The sequence below is a fragment of the Pimephales promelas genome, chromosome 8 (genome assembly GCF_988280905.1).
Source record: "Pimephales promelas chromosome 8, fPimPro1.hap1.1, whole genome shotgun sequence".
Classification (NCBI taxonomy): domain Eukaryota; kingdom Metazoa; phylum Chordata; class Actinopteri; order Cypriniformes; family Leuciscidae; genus Pimephales; species Pimephales promelas.
Window position 1 is genome coordinate 24,438,588 of NC_142776.1, and position 20,266 is coordinate 24,458,853.

At 38.0% G+C, this 20,266-nt stretch overlaps 2 protein-coding genes across 9 annotated transcripts in view; one reads left to right on the forward strand and one right to left on the reverse strand.

Moving 5' to 3' along the window:
* Nucleotides 1-20,266, forward strand: part of dock7 (dedicator of cytokinesis 7) — a 48,783-nt gene that overhangs the window by 7,719 nt on the left and 20,798 nt on the right. For 6 of the 8 annotated variants that reach the window (XM_089134216.1, XM_089134217.1, XM_089134211.1 and 3 more), the window contains exons 9-32: nt 72-221; nt 508-588; nt 691-853; nt 998-1,140; nt 1,276-1,369; nt 1,468-1,630; nt 8,555-8,672; nt 9,334-9,404; nt 9,618-9,756; nt 11,670-11,771; nt 12,095-12,181; nt 12,267-12,498; nt 12,895-13,059; nt 13,160-13,329; nt 15,367-15,459; nt 16,252-16,341; nt 16,744-16,839; nt 16,955-17,095; nt 17,924-18,037; nt 18,124-18,291; nt 18,419-18,570; nt 18,770-18,939; nt 19,032-19,186; nt 19,881-20,063. In XM_089134216.1, the coding sequence (XP_088990342.1) occupies nt 72-221; nt 508-588; nt 691-853; nt 998-1,140; nt 1,276-1,369; nt 1,468-1,630; nt 8,555-8,672; nt 9,334-9,404; nt 9,618-9,756; nt 11,670-11,771; nt 12,095-12,181; nt 12,267-12,498; nt 12,895-13,059; nt 13,160-13,329; nt 15,367-15,459; nt 16,252-16,341; nt 16,744-16,839; nt 16,955-17,095; nt 17,924-18,037; nt 18,124-18,291; nt 18,419-18,570; nt 18,770-18,939; nt 19,032-19,186; nt 19,881-20,063 (3,240 nt within the window). The remainder of the gene's footprint in view (nt 1-71; nt 222-507; nt 589-690; nt 854-997; nt 1,141-1,275; nt 1,370-1,467; nt 1,631-8,554; nt 8,673-9,333; nt 9,405-9,617; nt 9,757-11,669; nt 11,772-12,094; nt 12,182-12,266; nt 12,499-12,894; nt 13,060-13,159; nt 13,330-15,366; nt 15,460-16,251; nt 16,342-16,743; nt 16,840-16,954; nt 17,096-17,923; nt 18,038-18,123; nt 18,292-18,418; nt 18,571-18,769; nt 18,940-19,031; nt 19,187-19,880; nt 20,064-20,266) is intronic. The other 2 variants (XM_089134214.1, XM_089134215.1) reach the window with 1 other exon arrangement.
* angptl3 (angiopoietin like 3) lies at nt 2,820-6,269 on the reverse strand. Its single transcript, XM_039691722.2, has 7 exons — nt 5,653-6,269; nt 5,329-5,439; nt 4,795-4,912; nt 4,597-4,710; nt 4,370-4,465; nt 3,864-4,136; nt 2,820-3,779 (listed from the first exon to the last, which is right to left on the reverse strand). The coding sequence occupies exons 1-7, from the start codon at nt 6,163-6,165 to the stop codon at nt 3,604-3,606; spliced, it is 1,401 nt and encodes a 466-aa protein (XP_039547656.2). The 5' UTR covers nt 6,166-6,269; the 3' UTR covers nt 2,820-3,603.

Sequence of the window (20,266 nt, forward strand, 5' to 3'; positions counted from 1 at the left end):
AGATTACAGTTGTTCCTAGAGACTCTCACACACATTAATGCATCCTATCATTTTCCTGTCTTAATCCTCAGATATCAGAGAACTTTTACTTTGACTTGAACTCTGAGCAAACGAAGGCCATGCTCCGACCACACATCCCATCTGCTGCTATCTCCACCCTGGCCCGCTCTGCCGTCTTTTCAATCACCTACCCTTCCCAAGATGTTTTCCTTGTTATCAAGGTTGGTTACTATTTATAATCTTAAGCACCAGTTCATCATATTAGAATGATTTCTGAAGTATCTGATGTGATATTGAAGACTGGAGTCGTGTAATAATGTAATTCATTTATTTATGTGCTTTCTAATTTCAAGCCAATTGGACAGTTTAAGTATGAATGGATTTAATAAATGTAATAGTTTTCTTTTTGTAGTGGCATGTTTGATGATTATTCCATTGATTTTTAATATTGTGTTAATGTTTTCTTGTCACATTATCAATGCTCATCTGTTCTGTGTTTGCTTTCAGCTTGAGAAGGTGCTACAGCAGGGAGACATTGGAGAGTGTGCAGAGCCTTACATGGTCTTTAAAGAGTCGGATGCTGCCAAAGTAAGCATTTTATTATAGTTTTTTTACATTATACACCAACTCCTGGTGGAATTCTCTTTAACATGGTGACTGGTATTTCTTTTCTTTTCCTGGGTACCACAGAATAAGGAAAAGATCGAGAAGTTGCGCAGTCAGTCCGAGCAGTTCTGTCAGCGACTAGGGCGTTATCGGATGCCCTTTGCCTGGACGGCCATACACCTCATGAATATAGTGAACAGTGCAGGCAGTCTGGAGAGAGACACAGAGCTGGAGATGGGGCTTTCAGGTGAGTCTACATAAGGCACCAATGGTTGTTGCACAGTTTGAGGTTAGTTTTCCGCACAACATTTTGAATGGGTGACAGAACCCATTTTCATTTTTGCTCTTTATTGGCTCTCTTTCTAACTCTTGACTCTACACCATCACACAGAGAGGAAAGGCTCGTGGTCCGAACGGAGGAACTCCAGTATTGTGGGGCGTCGTTCGTTGGAGAGAACCACCAGCGGAGACGAATCATGCAGTCTGACTAGCTTCAGGCCTGCCACCCTGACGGTCACCAACTTCTTCAAACAGGTTAGACTGTTAAAACAAAAATCATTGGAAGTTGACTGTCCAGTTACCCGACCCGTCATTGCATAGGTCAGACTGCAAAGCTAATGAATGAAATCTTTTCACATGTTATTTATATTATGTTATATATCATATTAGGAAGGAGATCGACTAAGTGATGAAGATCTCTACAAGTTCCTAGCCGACATGCGGCGTCCATCCTCTGTGCTGCGTAGACTGAGGCCCATCACAGGTAGAGCTCTCTTGGCATGTTTTTGCAATATATTTTGACCTCATGTCATTAACCATTTATGCATTGAGCTATGCAACTCATTTACTTTATGCCCTTAGCCCAGCTGAAGATCGACATCTCTCCAGCCCCTGAGAACCCTCACTATTGTCTGACGCCTGAGCTGCTCCAATTGAAGCCTTACCCTGACAGTCGAGTGCGGCCGACAAAAGATATCCTGGAGTTCCCTGCCAGGGACGTTTATGTGCCAAACACCACTTACAGGTATAACCAACTTTTAAATGTCTACATCAGTGATTCTCAACATTTTTGACTCTAACACCACAATAATAATTCAAAGGCCACTATGGGCACTCTTAGTTACTCAAAAAATACAAATAATTAAAATTAAAATAGTTACATTTCACTATTCTAGAATGTTCTTGAGGGATTCTACACTTTTAAAACCAGTGAATTTACATGGATTAAAAAAAAACATATTTGGCTTAAAAGCGTGGCATAACTAATAAAATGTATATTCTTTATAAAAACGTTTTAGCTGGTTATTAATTTACATGACTTTTCCAGGTCAAGAAATCGCCATTTTAAAATTAGACTACCTCATATGTCCATGTTTTCCAAGACTGGAAATCCCAAGAATGGAAAACAGTTGTTGGGGCGGGGGGTGAATTGAAATAACAAAATGTTCTGTTTTTAGTTGTTTTAGCTTATTTAGTCTTATTTTACACAGTTTGTTGGATTTTTCTTTGGATGTTTGTTGAAGCCCTGCCCCCTAGATAAGAACCACTGGTCTGGATTAAATTTAGAATTGGCCTCACTTTTAGCCTCGTCTTACTTTTTCTCATGCCATCAGTGTAAGCAGTCGGCCTTACTGTATGGTCTAAACCCGCTATTTAAGCTTAGTAGTTTAGTTAAGGTTGGTCAGATAAAGATACTTGTCTTCTGCATATATTGACATAACCTGTCATTCAGAGGACATGTTTGTCCACTCTCAGCCTGTGCCAACGTTGTTATCTTCCTTAGGACGATCCATGCAGTCAGCCTTGATTTGAGCTGTGCTGAATAGGCAGATTGGGACAAGTTTACTGCAGACAAATTTCATGCTCTAGATTTATCACACGTGTCATGCAGGTCGTATAACATGTTAATTATGAAGGGTTGATTTCCCACTTAGGTTAAGCTTGATCCTCCTGCTGGTTTGTTATCAGTTAAATAATTGTTTTTCTCCCCCACATACTAACAGTAGCTCGTGTGGAAACTGGTTCATTTCATTTATGTGAGCCCCCAATAAAATTGGTCATATATTGTGTTCTCTGCTGAGAAGATATTGCTGAAATTTGTTTTCATTATTTAGTGGTTTACAGTTATTACCAGTAAAAAAAAAAAGCTTACCCGTCGTGTGAGTCCAAGTATGTAGTCAGAACGAGAGATTTACTCGAGTGCTGTAAGTGGCTAATTTAAAGAAAGATTTATTTTTATAATTTTTTAATATTGTCTAAATGTGTTGCTATAAATATGATGCACCCAACCATCAATGAGAAACATTCTGTAAACCAAATATACACAATACAGCTGAGTATGTACAAAGCATAACCAGGAGTCAATATGACTCAGTAACAGAAAGAGACATGCAGACCATAACGATACATGTTTTTGGTAACACTTTGTAATAATTTTCAACATCAAAATTACAAGAGCATATTTATGGCATTTTTTTTGTATAATATAAATGTGTTCTTAAGCATTATCTTTATGATTTAATGAAAGTTATTATAAAGTGTTACCCATTGCTTTTTTTTCTACTGTTGCACATTTGTGTAAATTGCTTAAATACATTCTTTAAGTAAACATACAATTATGTTGAGTAGTTCTATAGTTGAATGCAGTGCAGTTGTATAATATTATCCATTCCTGTTGAATCTTGATAATAACATGCACCACATCCTGTTTCAGAGGTGTGCTCTTGCCATTTTAACTTTTTCAGTTTTAGAATTTTTTTTTTAACAACTCTTCTTGGTCAGTAAGCTAAAAGTGTGTTATCTGGTGACCTATGAAGTTTTTGAACTAACATGTTGCAATAACCCTTTGACTTGGTTTTTACCCTCTACCAGAGTCAATGACCTCTTGCAGTTGCATAATTCAAAGGGAAAAGTTTTGTTGGCCAGTGTCTACTGCCAGTGTGACACCTCTAATTGATCTTGAATTACCCAATAAGAGAGTGAGAATAGGGTCAGGGATTATTTAAACTGGGTTGATGGTCTGATGGTGATCTTTGTGGATTTGAGAGTGAAGGAGCTTCCTTTGTCTGGCTTCCAGTAGATTCCTTTCCTGCGCTGGTGGCGAGTCCTCAGCCTCACCCAGGCGTATCTCCCGTTTAAGTTGGTGTCCCCACATGCATCGAACCACCAACCACCTGAAACCAGCGAACAATTATTATTCGAGGGATACTTAATTATACATTGTATGATATTAAATATTTAATTTGACCGTTTGATACCCGTGTAATTGCGGGCACAGTTGGACTCGTCATGATTATCGTTGTCTCTGTCTTTGGTTGAGAACTTCATGCCCGTGTGGTTGCTCATGGCATCAGGCAGATCTCCGGACAAAGGTGCCACGTGAAGGGCGTAATCAGATGCAGGGCCTTCCAGGGTGAACATGTACTCTATGAATCTTTTTTCCTCCTTCCAGTCTTCCAGTTCAATGTGTAAAATGTATTCTCCTTGTTGAGCAATGGAATGGATCTTTTCCAAGCCAAGCCAAAACTCTTCTGTAATACAAGAGCATTTGTGCTTAGTTGAAAGCTGAAGTTTACATTTCTAGTGGTCATGCCTTGAATAATTTTTAATCATGGCAGGAAGAGACATGATTAGAATCAATTTGAATCTGTTGCCTCTGCTTTAGCTTTTTTTTACAGTGTTCTTCCGCTAAAGATATTATCAAGCATCTATAGTAGGAGTAGTAGAGAAGGAAACATGACATGACACAAAAGGGCATACTTACTCTCCAATTTGCCGAAGCCATGTTCATATTTTTCCCATGACTGGTCAAAATCAACGGAACCATCCTCCCTCTTCTGAATCACTGTTGCTGCTCCATCTTAAAATAAAGAGTTAAAGGCACAACCTTCTTAGTTAGGGTTGTAACCACCTAGGTAGGGTTTCTTGTGCCGGATTTTGTAACAGATATCAGTAGGAAGTCTGATTAGAAGTGCATTATTGGTCTCTTACCGGAACTTATCTCGCAGTAAACATAGAAAGGTTCAGATTGGTTGGGTTTGATTGGGTAAATTCCACTGGTCCTCTGGCCTCTTCTGAACACATCACTGCAGTCTGTTGGGAAGTCTGTGCAGAAAAGCACTCCGTTGATGGTTTTGGTTTTAATAAAGCAACAATTTAAATCGCTAATTGATTTCATGCTCTTCTTACCGTTTATTTCTGTAGTTCCATTGGTGGAGTTGATTGATAGGTACCGAAAAGGGTCTAGCATTTCTGGGTTTAAATCCAAAGGTTTTTCTGCTGTGTCTTGAAAAGTATCATAGTTCACCTGAAAATAAATGCATATATTTAATCTCAGTAAATGCAAATAAAGCCAGGAGAGTTAAAGTGATGGTCATTTTAAATTCAGTAAATATTCTTTGTTTTAAATTCTGAAGGATTTCTAAACACTTTAATTTTATCAAACTGCTTAATTTATTAAAAAAATATTTTAATCCAGTTATAAACAAATAATATATATATATATATATATATATATATAAAACACATATTTACACACACACACCCACACATATAATAAATATATGTGTGTGTATATGTATGTGTGTGTAAATAAAATATGCTACATTTTTTTGCCTGAAAATGTTCATTGGTGAGTGCAATAAGTGTGGGGGACCCTTTTTTATTACAAATATACATTGAATGATACATTTAAATCTGAATTTTGTTATGAAAATAACATACCTTATCCTCAAGACTCTTAATTTTGATCTTCTGGTAATTTAGCTGTTCGTGTTGCTCTTTAACGGATTTAAGCAAGTCTGTAATGGTCTTTTCTTGTGTTTCAATCACATCCTGCAACAGATAAACGTTGTTAATGAACCTGTACAGCTACATGATCAGTACATTTTATCTGTACTTTTATCGGTATACTTATTTTTTTTTTGTAGCTCCTGTCATCAAATATGATTCACATGCATTATTAGACATCAATTTTTTAAAAACTGGCATTGCAAAACCCTATATTTATACAAATTTGGACCTTTATGATTTGAAATTCTGACTCACCTTCAAAGCAGTGATCTCTTGAAGTTGCTCCAGAGGCATCATACTCTGAGACAAGCCCTTCAGCTTCTCCTCCAGTCCTCCAACCTTACTATGCAACTGGTTTCGCTCTTGGAGAATATTGTTAATTTTTGAGTTGATCTCCAGTGACAAGTTTCTGATCTCCTCGTTATTGGCCTTCAGAAATATGGTCGTCTCCTTCAACTTCTCTTCTTCCTCTTTGATCTCACTGGTGACCACTGAGAGCTGGTAGAAGGAGCGATCAAAGATGTTGAGCTTCTGGAAGATGTCGTTGATCTGAGACTTGGTTTTGTGCACAAACTCTCGGAGACTCTGGCCGAGCTGGAGTAAACCGTTAGCCAGGAGTCTTACGTCATCTAACATGGCAAAGCGGGATCTAGCCTCAGTTGGCGGCACAGTTATTAGGATTGGCGCCTCGGTTGGCTCTTTTCTCAGGTTAGAGGCTGCGCTTGTTGTGGACAAGCTTAGCCAAAAAAGCAGGAAAATCAGCATCATTTTTGTCCAGTGTGTCAGTCCGTTGCCAATGCCTGTCTGTATGCTAGACTCTTTTAACCTCCCTTTCTCGCTACTCTTCTCATCTCCTACTCAGAGAACAAAAATGACAGAGACTCCTCAAATATATACCACTACACTGAAAGGGGAGGGAGCATTTGGTAATTATTAATCTGGCCTTGTTTGAGCCTCCTCCTCCAAATCTGTGGAAAGTTTACTCTGTGCAGACAATTTACAGTATCACACACACACACACACACTTCCCCCACTCACCACACATTCATAACCTGGTCCCTGGTTGCATCTGATAAGCAAAGATGAATGATGCAGATGAATCTTCCTGCCGATCGATCACATCATAACTGCGGCCACTTGGTGCTCTGTGCATGCACCGCTTGATGGGAATTAATTATAAAAGTATGCGATTTATGGTTCTGGCTTTGATTTAATGGCCTCCTGAATCAGCGGAGCATCACTCTCAGGTGCCACTGAGAGGCTCTGCATGTACAAGCAGGATCGTCGCTGGATCTCAGAACGGTTCGGCTCGGGTAATAGAAATGAGTGATGACTGAAGTTGGGGGATGTACAGGCTTTTTATTTACTGCGGCTTCATATTAATCTCCCCTCAGGGTTCAGCAGTGCTTTTATTTTTCTGTTGGCCTGGTCAGGCCAGTAGTTTCAATTGTAATATAACTTTAATTTAATATAATTTTGTTCATATATTTGAATAATTTGAACAAATTCTATGGTTTAAAAACCTTTACTACAAGGTTTTTTTAAAAAAAATTTTAATGCAGTATTCACTCTTGTTATACACACACACTATTCAACCTGTTACTATTTTTGATGTAGTGAATCCCTGTTGTTTTTACAGATATTTTAAATGTGGAATATTCTCCTCTATTCAACACAATTTTACAAAAAAATACGTCAACTATTAAGGATATATTCCTGTATACAAGATAATGAACATATTCTGATTAAACATGAACGTTATTTTCCATTAAGTTGAGTTGTTGTCATTGAGTTGAAAATTGGATTTATCAAATATCAGCATATTCTTGCGCATGTAAATGCAGACATCTAAACTATTTTGATATACTAATATGTTATGTCTGAAATGTCAAGTATTTTTGATGTAGTTTAAAAAATAACGCGAATAGCCAAATATATGGTTGTTTGAAACTATTTATGGATGCTGTTCTGTAAATTTTAGGGTGAAACAAACTTAAAAAATTTTCCTGCCATATAACTTGTTTTATTTTTGCTGTGTTTCATTGATGTATAATCATTGCCCTGCTGCAAGTACGTACTAACTGGTTCTGTTCAGATAGGTGTGCAAAGTTTGGACTCAGTCCATTTATTTGGATACAGCAAACAAGACCTGACTTCCATTGTGTATCCAGAGGCCATTCAGCTTGTGGGCGTTGTGGATAGAAATGTTATCTCCAATGTCCTTTCTTACACCCTGTGCCAAATCAAAAATTATTAACCCGTTATTATTTGATGAATTTGCTGATCTAGATAGAACTGAATAACATTTTGTCATTTTATTTTATCGAACCTCTTGGTTTTTTTTTTCTTTTGGATTTGAATGCAATTTATAAGGGAATATTCTGAATAGCACAATGTACAAGAACTTATTCACTCATTCCTTGCTCATTTTCTCTTTTGAGAAAATTTGAACCAAAGATCACAGTATGAAATAAGTGATGCATACACACCACATTAGAGAGGTGGTGATATTGAGAGTGCATGAGAGTTATGTGCTCCTTGGAAATCTGTGACCTTTGCGGACTGTGGGGTTTCCCAGGAGAGTATGTTCCACGTCATTGCAGTATTTCTGTCTGTTCCTGCAGCTACTGTAACCGCAGAACGGAAACGGCTGTGCAAGAATGGAAAAGATAATGTTAATGCACCAAATTTTATTACTGGCCTTTTTGAAGATCTTTTCACATGTGAACAGAAACTGCTTTTGAATTTCTGTTTTGTGCAACTTATGTACTTTGAAATTTAATTTTGGTGTAATATTTTGAAATTACTTTAACTTTCAAAGTTTCCATTTCCAGTTAGTTTTAACCATGGGTTGTTGATTTCATCATCATCTTTGTTTTTATTTCATGCACAGTGGACCCATTTCTGTCTCATTTTCAAATAGTCTTATTTCACTTAAGGAATCGGCTGAGAAACCAGCATAACCAACATTTCCAGAATTATTTACCTTTTAAATATAAGATTTACAAAACCTGCTTGAAAAAACATCCACAAATATATATATATATATATATATATATATATATATTAAAATGTCTATTTAATTGAATGGGAGCAGTAGGGAACAAACATTTGATGTATAAACAACTTTCCTTCCTCTGTTTACCTGCATTTGTAGGAACCTACTATACGTGAACCCACAGAGCCTGAACTTCGCAAATCGTCAAGGTTCTGCCCGTAACATTACAGTGAAAGTACAGTTCATGAATGGGGAAGATCCTAGCAACGCTATGCCTGTAAGTTCTGACAGATTCATTTACAAAGTCTCATATACAGGGGTTGGACAATGAAACTGAAACAACCGGTTTTACAACACAATAATTTGTTAGTATGGTGAGGGCCTCATTTTGCATCCAATCACAGCACCAATTCATCTTGGGAATGACAGATAGAAGTCCTTCACAGTGACCAGAGGGATTATGAGCCGTTCCTCTTCCAGAACAGTGTCCAGGTCACTATATGATGCTGGTGGACTCGCTCCTCCAAAACACCTCAATAATATTTAGATCTGGTGACTGTGCATGTTCAACGTCACTTTTATCTTCATCAAACCCTTCTGTCACAAGTCTTGTTGTGTGTGTTGGTGCATGATCATGCTGATACACGGTTTGAGCATCAGGTGCTCATGATCCTCCAGAAGGGTTTGGTAGTCCTCGGCAGTGTCGTGTCCGTCAAATACAATCAGGATTGTCATGATATTGGAGCTCAAACCATAACTGATCCACCCGTGCTTCACTCTGAAGATTGGCCGCCAGGCATATAGATGTGAAACCTCCAACATTGGCCAGTGTTTCCGTTTCATTGTCCAACCCCTGTAGCCAAACATGTCATGGGAAAGCACTCTCGTTTTGGTGAGGTGGAATCATACTTACTGTTCTTTCTTCCACGGTCTCTTAGGTAATATTTGGGAAATCCAGCTGTGCAGAGTATTCAAAGGAGGCTTACACTTCTGTAGTGTATCATAACCGGTGAGTTCATGGCTGCAGCATCTATTAAAAACTCATGCAGAAGTCTTCAACATGAGATCAAACATCAGCTCAGTGACAGTGTTAGTTGGATGTGATTTTTGGACAGTTGGTCAAGTTTTTGTTTGATTTGCATAATAAATGGATTGTTTACACTGACATTTTTACAAATATTTCTTTTTTTTTTTTTTAATTTCTCAAATGTTCTTTCCTCAGATCACCTGATTTCCACGATGAAGTTAAAATCAAGCTTCCAGCCTCGCTGACCGATCATCACCACATCCTTTTCACTTTCTACCACATCAGCTGTCAACAGAAACAGAACACTCCACTGGAGACGCCAGTTGGATACACGGTACATCTTCTTCTTACCTGTCCACCGTGTATGGGTTTGGGTTTAGTGACCCCACCGCTAGTGCCACTTCTCGTGGGCTTTGAGTCCGATCCTTGAGCCGCACACTCGTCCGCAGATGGAGCAAGGGAAACCAGATACCAGATAGTCCGTCTTGGTTGGTTTGGGCAATTGGTGTTCAGCCATGCCTACGGTTCGTCCTATCCAGGGCAGATGTTTTTTTGGCAACGGCTGCTTCCATACAGATTGAGTCAGTGTTGCTGAGGATGACTGTATGGGGGATTCAATCTTCCCAGGACAAACTGAGAATCTTCTGTAGACAGCGAATATGGAAGGCCTCTAGGTTGATGATGTGCTGGCGGTATGGGGTCCATGACTCTGTAAACAGCGACCTTGGTACTGACATTCAGGTTACGGTTTTCAAAAACCCTGCTGCGTAGGCGTCCAAAAGATGATGAGGCTTTATTTATCCGGGTGTGTATTTCTTTGTCCAGGGAGCAGAATGAGGACAAAGTGGAGCTGAGGTAGATATGTTAGGCATATGTTAGGTAGTATTTCTGTTTTTTTGAATCAAATAAATGCAGCTTTAGTTAGACTTGAACAAGACTGTTCACAAACACAAAATTACCACTCGCACAGTGCTAATAGAAAACACATCTATGATCAGATTACACCGATTTTGGCAACACGCCACCTTAAAGGCACAATATGTATTTTTTTCTGCTTTAAAAATAGCAATAATAATAATAGCTGTATCTATGTTATATATTTCTATTAGATGTGTACTTACATTATCCCGACAGTTTCCACCAACTTTCAAATACGGAGAAATGTATAGTTTAATTCGAAGACACCGGGACGTTTCTTTATTTCCGTTTCGTCTATGGCGTCATATAACCTTTGACTATTTTCTCTAACTTCCTGTGGAATCCGGGGAAACCATAGGGCGAAACCGGCAAACACAAAGGGGAACACTGGACTACCGCCAAAAAAGCAAAGTACGTATTTTTATGTGTGTAAAGCACGTGCCCGCTCACGAGCGCTCACTCCCCGGCGCTGCTCGCGCTTCACAGAATGTTCATAAAGCGATCCCCGTTCACAGTAACCGGGTCGTCGCATTCAAAACAGCCAGCTGTTGTTGTCAGCGAGCCGCGCACATTGAATACTCATATGAGTCAGGCTGCGAATGTAAGTTACGTGCCCGCCCCAGCGCGCTCATGCTTACTAAATAAACGTCTCACCTCCGGCGCCGCGCACTCGCTACATTCCCTTTAGCCTTTAGCACATCTAGTGGATGCATAACGCAAACCCAGTCAAATGTTTGACTGCAGTATCTTATGCGGCTTATAATCCGGTGCGCCCTATATATGAAAAATGTTCTAAAATAGATCATTCATTGAAGGGGCGTAATATAAATATTTATATTCGTCTGTATTATAGTTATGGACCACGATTGTGCTTTGCCTGCACGTTCTGCTGCTACAGCCAGCTCAGTAAAGCTCAAACCTACGGGTGAAAAATATGACCCGAGAAGGGTTTCGGACAGGAGAAAAAGCGTGACACAGGTAAACATTGGGGTTGCATTTAAAGCTTCGCGACAAGCTAAATCTACAGAGAGATGCCGTATATCCGTATATTTTGTGAAACGATGATGTCATGTCATGAGCTGAGCTGGTTGTCATTGACAGCGACAACAACTCCCGTGAGCCCACGCTCTTCCCCAAGTACGTCTTTTGTTATTATTTTAAATGAGTGACCCCTGGTGGCCAAAAATTACATACTGTACGTTTAATTCGATAACATAGATTTGCTTTGTTGTGAATTATTGAGATGCATGGAGAATTTTGGAATTGGAGAATGGCTCCTTGAATCATGGTTCCCACCTATAATAAATGTTGTGTCTCTGTCTCCCTCAGTGGATTCCCATGCTGCAGAATGGACGCTTGAGAACAGGTCACTTCTGTCTGCCCGTATCGCTGGAGAAACCCCCTCAGTCTTACTCTGTTCTCTCCCCTGATGTAAGGCAGTTTCTGTCATACAACACACATAGATAAAGCTTGGAAGTTCTTTAATGAGATTTGGTTATGTCAAGTACCTTTCATTTAATGCATTAGGAGTTTCCTCATTGAACAACAATATTTTTCAACAATGTTAAAACAAACTGGAACATGATTTTACAATTTTGTTTACAGACCAAGTATCGAGAGGATACCATTATCGTTAGCAATGAAAAAACAGTGCAGTGGGATGATACAGTACAGATGATTGTTTGACAGCATTTTAGGATAGCGATGTATAATAAGAAATTATACTAGAAGTTCATTCATGCATTTGTGTGTAGGTTCCTCTTCCTGGAATGAAATGGGTGGATAACCACAGAGGAGTGTTTAATGTAGAGGTTGTGGCTGCATCCACCATCCACACGCAGGTAACTAGTAGTTAAACTGTCAAAATACTGATTCATTTAAAGCCTACAAACACATGCCTTCTGATGTGTTTCTTTCTTTCCCCAGGACCAGTATTTAGATAAGTTCTTTGCTCTGGTGCATGCGCTGGATGAGCACATGTTCCCTGTGAGGATAGGAGACATGCGCATTATGGAGAATAATCTGGAGGCTGAGCTGAAGTCTAGTATCGCAGCTTTGAATTCATCTCAGCTGGAGCCAGTGGTGCGCTTCCTTCACCTACTGCTGGACAAACTGGTTCTGCTGATGGTGCGGCCTCCTGTTATAGCCGGGCAGATCGGTACTTGCAGTCCTCCAACCTACATACTCTCAGAAAACACACAGAATATTAGTAATATTTACAACTTTAAAGAAATACTGGGCTAATAGGATAGTGGGTTCCAATGGCAAATCAAAAACAGATCAATTCATTTCACAAATTAGACTGAAGGATTCGTTTGTTAATCAAATCAGAAGTTGGTCGTATAACTTGTTTATTTTTTTAAAATTGGATTCCTTTTTAGAATCGCTAGGATCAACTCATTTACATACAAAGCTGGATAGGAGACTCTAGACTTTCTATTACACTCAAAAAAATATATAATTTTGTTATTTAATTATTTCAGAACTGCATAAAATAGTTGCTAGTCTCTCTGGTTTCCTAATTATCTTGCGTTTTATTTTCTATTCACTGTAGTGAATCTTGGTCAGGCCTCTTTTGAAGTGATGGCATCTATAGTGAACCGTCTACATAAGTACTTGGACACTAGTCAAGATATGCATGGGCGAAACAGCCTTCTCTCCTCATATATCCACTATGTCTTCCGCCTGCCCAACATGGATCCCAACTCCCCCTCTCCAGGTCAGGTTTCTGCTTGATCTTTAAATCTGGGGATTTTGGTGTTTAAAATTGGTTAAATTAGTTGTGTTTCTTATTTAATCTATTCTGTTCTGCATATTAGGCCCAGGAGGATTGGGTGGTTCAGTGCATTATGCCACAATGGCTCGTTCTGCTGTTAGACCTGCAAGCCTCAACCTTAACCGCTCTCGTAGCCTTAGCAACAGCAACCCAGACATCTCTGGCACTCCCACTTCCCCAGATGATGAAGTACGCTCCATCATTGGCAGCAAGGTAAGTAGACACATTTCAGCTGCTCTGTTGGCTATTATACTTTTCAATTAATATTATAGGCAGGTCGTCATAGTTCATATACATATCAAAGTGAATTTTATTAGTGCTGTTGTTAAGACATTCTTTGATTGCTCCAGCTGGATGTGATCTACTGTATGCATTATTCTTATGAGTGCTTTTATAGTTCATTGACATTCTGCTCTAGATTGCTGACTTAGCTGATCAGCATTTCCCAATGTTACAGGTCAACCTATAGCTCACCAGAAAGACAAACTTTAGCTGGAACATTTTATGGACTTAACCCATGTTACACAATCTTGCAAAAACTAAAAAATAAAAATGAACTGTAACACCATCGGTGTGTGGTTGAGAACGGTGGCCAACATCCATTCTACAGTTTGCATTTGATGAATGTGTAGCTGATTGCTCAGTGATTTGTTTGCACTGACTTCCTTGCTGTAGTGCCCAATTTACTGAGTAAATTATGGAAATCAGGTAAAACGCCAAATTTAATAACAGATTTATTATTCCACCATAAATAAACTGAAATCTTTCATTAAGTAAATGGCTGTAAATAAACTTTATCTGAATAAACAAAGTCTAACGAGACTAGATTCAAAACTACATGTTATGTAATGTTACATGTAATGTAAACTATATTTATTAAATGTTTTACAAAAATAAATGTAATAATGTATCTGCAAATCTGTTGAATGTTCTCATGGCATCTCAAGAATTTACTACATACACCACCTATCAGAAGTTTGGGGTCAGTAAGATTTTTTTTTTTTTTTAATGTTTTTGAAAAGTATTTTTATGCTCAACCAAGACTGCATTTATATGATCAAACATACAGTAAAACTGTAATGTTGTGAAATATATTATTTCAATTTAAAATATCTGTTTTTTTTTTGTTGTTTTTTTTTTTTTTTAAAATGCAATTTATTCCTGTGATGGTAAAGCTGAAATTTCAGCATCATTACTCCAGTTTCAGTGCCACATGATTTTTCAGAAATCATTATAATATGCTGATTTGGTGCTCAAGAAACATGTCTTATTATCATCGTTGGAAAGTTTGTTGCTTAATTTTTGTGGAAACTGTGACATTATTTGATACTCTATAACAGCTTTTATTTGAAATAATTGCAATTATTCAGAGTCTTTAAATGCATCTTTGGTGAACACAAGTATTGGTATTGATTTCTTAAAAAAAAAAAAAAAATCTTACTAAGCCTAAACTTTTAAATTTGTAGTGTATATGATGTAGTTGACATGCTTTAAATAATGAACCACATTCTCTGAACAGTTTTTTTTTACTTGAGGTTCACTTAAGTATCATTGGTGCTAACCACTGATCTTTTTCTCCCCTGTTGTATGAATGAAATCAATCTGATTTCACAATCATGCGCTCTGTGCTAACTGTGCCAAACTTAAGCCCAAAGTATATTTCAACCATCCGCATTTCGCGACGGACCGCACAAACACTGACATGATTTTCGTCATCAGGAGGGTCCGCCGACCTCCACACACACGGCATACAAGATGAAAGTTGATACAGAAGAGCCCACTAGTTGGCAATATGCAGTTGTGATACCGGTATATTATGCAGTAGTCGAAAAAGTGTGATGCAGGACAACATTCTGTTCCAAGAACAGTAAACAAATCAGCATTGCATTTTCTTTTTGGGTCTTCTTCTAAACTTTGCATACACTGGCGAATCTACTACTTTTCTTCTTCTATTATGCTATAATGCCCATGTGTGGAACTCGCGTATCTGCTCTTATTGAGTATACTTTAAATGCTGTGTGGACACGGAATGCGGAAAATGAAGTATACCTGGGGCTTAAGCCTTTTTTATTTTGTTACTGAAAGATGCTAGATACTCTAACCTGTTGCTGTTCAGAATTGACAAATTAATATAAACTAACTTGCTCCCTTGCTCACTTGTTTCAATGACCTGTGACTTTTGACCTTTCACTGTTCCCTGGCTTGCTTGCGTCTGCCTGTGATCCTTTTGATGCCACCCTTGGCTTGCAGGGCTTAGATCGCTCCAACTCCTGGGTGCATTCCATGGGGTGCAAAAGCGCCCCCTGGGGGACCAGCCCTGGCTCAACATCCGATTCTAAGCAGGTCATTTTGACTATCCCAACCCCCAAATACTAAGCAGAAACCCACTCTTCACACAACCCTTCACAGTAGCACTAAAACAGCATTATCTAATAACTTCATGGCACATTTCTCCTTCCCTGCATTTTCCTTTTTTTTTTTTTCATTTTTCCATACTTTTTCAACTCATTCACTCTTCTAAAACAGTTATTTTCGAAGCTATCTCATGTTTCTTATTCACCATTTCACTTTGAAAAGCATTGCATGGGCAGAACTAACCAATTTCCATTTTCTTTCTGCTTGGCATGTCATGATATGCTGCATGCACATGTATGCGTGTGTTTGTGTGAATGTTTTGTTTGTCTCGTGAAACTTTTTATTTATTTAATTATTATTTTAATAACTGGCACCTGGTTAAGGCTAATCATTTTACTTTCTCATTACTCAGTGCCTGTAATACTCTTATTCATTAAAGCAAGCATACATGAACACGTGTGTACATACATAAACACATAGTATGCATAATTTATGTCACTCAAACACTTTTTAAAAAATAAATCTCTTCAGTCTCCTTATTGAGTAGACTCTGTAAAGATACCATATCCCTCAGAATTTGTCTGATGAAAACTGTAATTATTCAATTTAATAGTCATTGTGTATATATATTTAATCTATTGTGATATTACAGTTTTTGCAGTCTTGTTGTGTGTGTGTGTGTGTGTGTGTGTGTGTATAGGTATCGGTTGGTGAGTGGCACCACATACTCCTGTCCTCCACACTAATCTATTGTCACCCTTCCATTCATCCCACCCGTAGGCCATGGAGCGCAGTGGCAATCGCATGTCATCGCACACTGAGAGCGCCAGTTTCTTGCAAACATTAACAGGACGCTTGCCGACCAAAAAGGTAGAGAACCAATTCCTGGAGAGCAGGAGCCGACCCTCTCCTCATCTGCGCCTGTCTGTCTTTGGATGACTGGATGTTGTTGTTTTGTTGCTGTGATTGTCGTGTACTTGTGGATGTTGGGTACAAGATCTTCTCTTTACTATGTATGCCACCTGAAGACTGTATGAAGAGGGAATGATCACTATTGGTCTTACCCCAGTAATGGGCACTGTGTTTGTTTGGGCGGTTTATTTGTTCAATGTTTGATCCATAGAATAATGAATCCTCCCCACTCTTGCAGCATCCCAATGGACATTATGTCAAAGGACCGTTTCATATCCCACACTAGAACTAAGACACAGTGACTTATATGCAGTGTATTTGGTGGTGAATGGTTCTTTGATGGTTCCTTCCTGTTCTCAGCTCTTTCATGAGGAGCTTGCCCTGCAGTGGGTGGTCAGCAGTGGCAGCGTGAGGGAGGGAGCCCTGCAACAGGCCTGGTTCTTCTTTGAGCTCATGGTAAGAACTACCACACCCATACGTTTCCATGCTTCCTCCTTTATGATCAAAAGTGTTGCAACTGCTGTTGAGGTTGTGAGAAGAACGGAGTGTTCTTGATCCTTTCTCTTTTCAGGTTAAGAGCATCATACACCACTTATACTTTACGGACCGACTAGAGTCTCCCAGGAAGAATCGCTTCCCTGAGCGCTTCATGGATGACATCACTGCTCTGGTTAGCACCATTGCTGGTGACATTGTCTCACGTTTCCAGAAGGTGAGTGTTTTTTTCTTTGTATTTGCATTATCTATCTATCTATCTATCTATCTATCTATCTATCTATCTATCTATCTATCTATCTATCTATCTATCTATCTATCTATCTATCTATCTATCTATCTATCTATCTATCTATCTATCTATCTATCTATCTATCTATCTCTCTCTCTCTCTCTCTCTCTCTCTCTCTCTCTCTCTCTCTCTCTCTCTCTCTCTCTCTATATATATATATATATATATATATATATATACTGTATATATATATATATATATATATATATATAAGTGCTCTCAATGTAAATGTATGTGATTTTTTTTTTTTTTTATAATTTATGCATTTAATGCAGCATCCATTGTATTAGTATCAGTGATACTGGCCTTCATTCATAAAAAAAATGGCATTTAAACAAGTATTTAAAATAAAGGCTACTTTTTAAAAACTCTTATGTTATTTCTACATTAATTTGGAGATTAACTGACATTAAAATATTAAAACTTATAATAACATAATAAAAACGGAAGTGTTTTTAACTGCAATTAATCGGAAAATGAATTGTGATTTTTTTTTTTAATTGATTGACAGCACAAATATATATATATATATATATATACACTTCAAAATCTTTAACTGGGCACAGTATATATATATATATATATATATATATATATATATATATATATATATATATATATATATATATATATATATATATATATATATATATACTGTGCCCAGTTAAAGATTTTGAAGTGTTGAGTTTGCTCTTTGTATTTCTTTATTTCTTTTGTATTTCTATGTATTTCTTTTCTTTACTGTCTTTTCAGGATCTTGAGTTGGTGGAAAGGCTCAACACTAGCTTGGCCTTCTTCCTCAATGACCTCCTGTCAGTCATGGATAGAGGCTTTGTCTTCACTCTCATCAAAACCTACTGGAAACAGGTACCTTGAAAATTGAGCTTCAAACAACATGATGTGCTTTTTACACATGGTCATTTCTGACGATCTTCTATTTCTCCTATTCCCAGGTGTCCACCAAGCTCTATGCACTACAGAACCCCACTCTAGAGTCTCTGAGACTGGATTTCCTGAGGATAGTCTGTAGCCATGAACACTACGTCACCCTAAACCTGCCATTCAGTCTACTTACACCCCCAGCATCACCTTCTCCTTCTGTCTCCTCTGCCACATCTCAGGTATAACATAAACATTTACTAACATAAAAGTCAAACTGTGATAAATTCTAAATGACAACAAAATTGGATTATAAAGACTTTCTTCCCATTTTTCTTTTGTTTTTCATTGTCTCCCATCTCCCACCAGAGTTCTGGTTTCTCTACCCATGTGCAGGACCAAAAGATAGCCAACATGTTTGAGCTGTCTGTGCCCTTCAGAGAGCAGCATTACCTCGCCGGTCTCGTTCTGACAGAGCTGGCTGTGATTCTAGACCCTGAGGCTGATGGCTCAGTACCCTGGTGTGTGCCCTATTTTCATTCTTCTATGATTTTTAAAAAAAAAGTATTTTAATTTAAAGCAATTATATGTATATATGATTGTATGTTGTATTTTAATAGTTTTATTATTATATCATTAGTTATAATTTATAATTTAATTTAATTTTTCCATCTGGATTTTACCAAATGTGTAATTTGACACTCTCGGCTCTTACTGTAGGATGTTTGGTCTCCATAAGAAGGTTATCAGCGTTGTTCATAATCTGCTGTCCAGTCATGACTCTGACCCACGTTATGCTGACCCTGAGGTCAAAGCCAGAGTCGCCCTGCTCTACCTACCACTCATAGGCATTGTCATGGAAACCCTTCCTCAGCTCCATGATTTCACTGGTATGTGTATATATATATATTCACCAAATTCACCCATGTTGTTTTTTTTTTATTTTAAGGTTTTTATTTTAAACTTTCTATTATCATCACAGAATCCCATAATCAGTGGGGGCGTCCTGTTGGTCCAGGTACTGAGGAGCAGGAAGCTGAGGGTAACAGTATGATCAGCCAAACTGTTGCCATGGCAATTGCAGGAACATCTGTGCCACAGATGTCACGGCCTAGTAGTTTTCTGCTCAATCCACAGGTATTGTGACCTCACTGTTAAAGATGTGTTTGATGTTAGATTTCTTTATCCTATCGCAGCTTAGTATGAAGAGACGCTTACATTTACATGCATTTTTATATTACATTACATTGCATAAAATATGTAATATACAATCAAAACGTTGAGTTTGATCTGATTACATGGGGAGAGTTTTTAGATAGGAAACCTGTTTGAAAACAGACATTTATGCAATTCCATCTGTTGCCCAACTGGGGTTTGTGAACCGCTGGGGGTTCATGGAGAAACTCATAATGAATTTAATTTTACAAATATAGCATTTAAAAAAAAGACATTAACAAATTCTGAATAAAACATCAAATATTTGAAATTTTATCAAAAAACTAAAAATGTAAACATGTTAAAATATTGAAATTTCAATCTCTTAGTAAATATTTTAGACTTTCAGAATCCATGCTGTAGAGGGACAAAAATGGTACCCTTTGCAAGGTTTTGTGAACACCCTTTTTTATTTTCATGAATATTAAGCAGTAATATAAAATGTCTATTATAATAATTCTTCTGAATGAAAAGAAAAGATTACTTGGTTTTACAGACAATTAGACCAAAGCAAAGTTATATAACATGAAAGCTTCATCATGCAGTGTATGGAAAAAGGAGAACACCAGTACGTACTGTACCAATACTCAAATCTATAATACACCTTGTTCTCCAGGCCACCCGTCAGCATGGCTCATTTTCGGCTGAGTCCAGTCGAAGTCTACTCATCTGCCTACTGTGGGTGCTGAAGAATGCAGATGAGATGGTACTTCAGAAATGGTTCACTGACCTGTCTGTCTCCCAGCTCAACCGTCTATTGGACCTGCTCTACCTCTGTGTCTCCTGCTTCGAATACAAGGTTTGAATAAACTCATTTACATATTTGAGGGATTTTTAACGTTATGTATTAATCAGAAGTTGCTCCACAGCACTTTCGGTCTCTTGGTTGCAATATATCTGTTGTCTCATTTATGTCTGTTTACTTTTCCATTCATCTCTAAATAAATGCACACAATCTGCTCATCTATATTCCTACAACTGTTGAGTGAAATTAATTAGTTT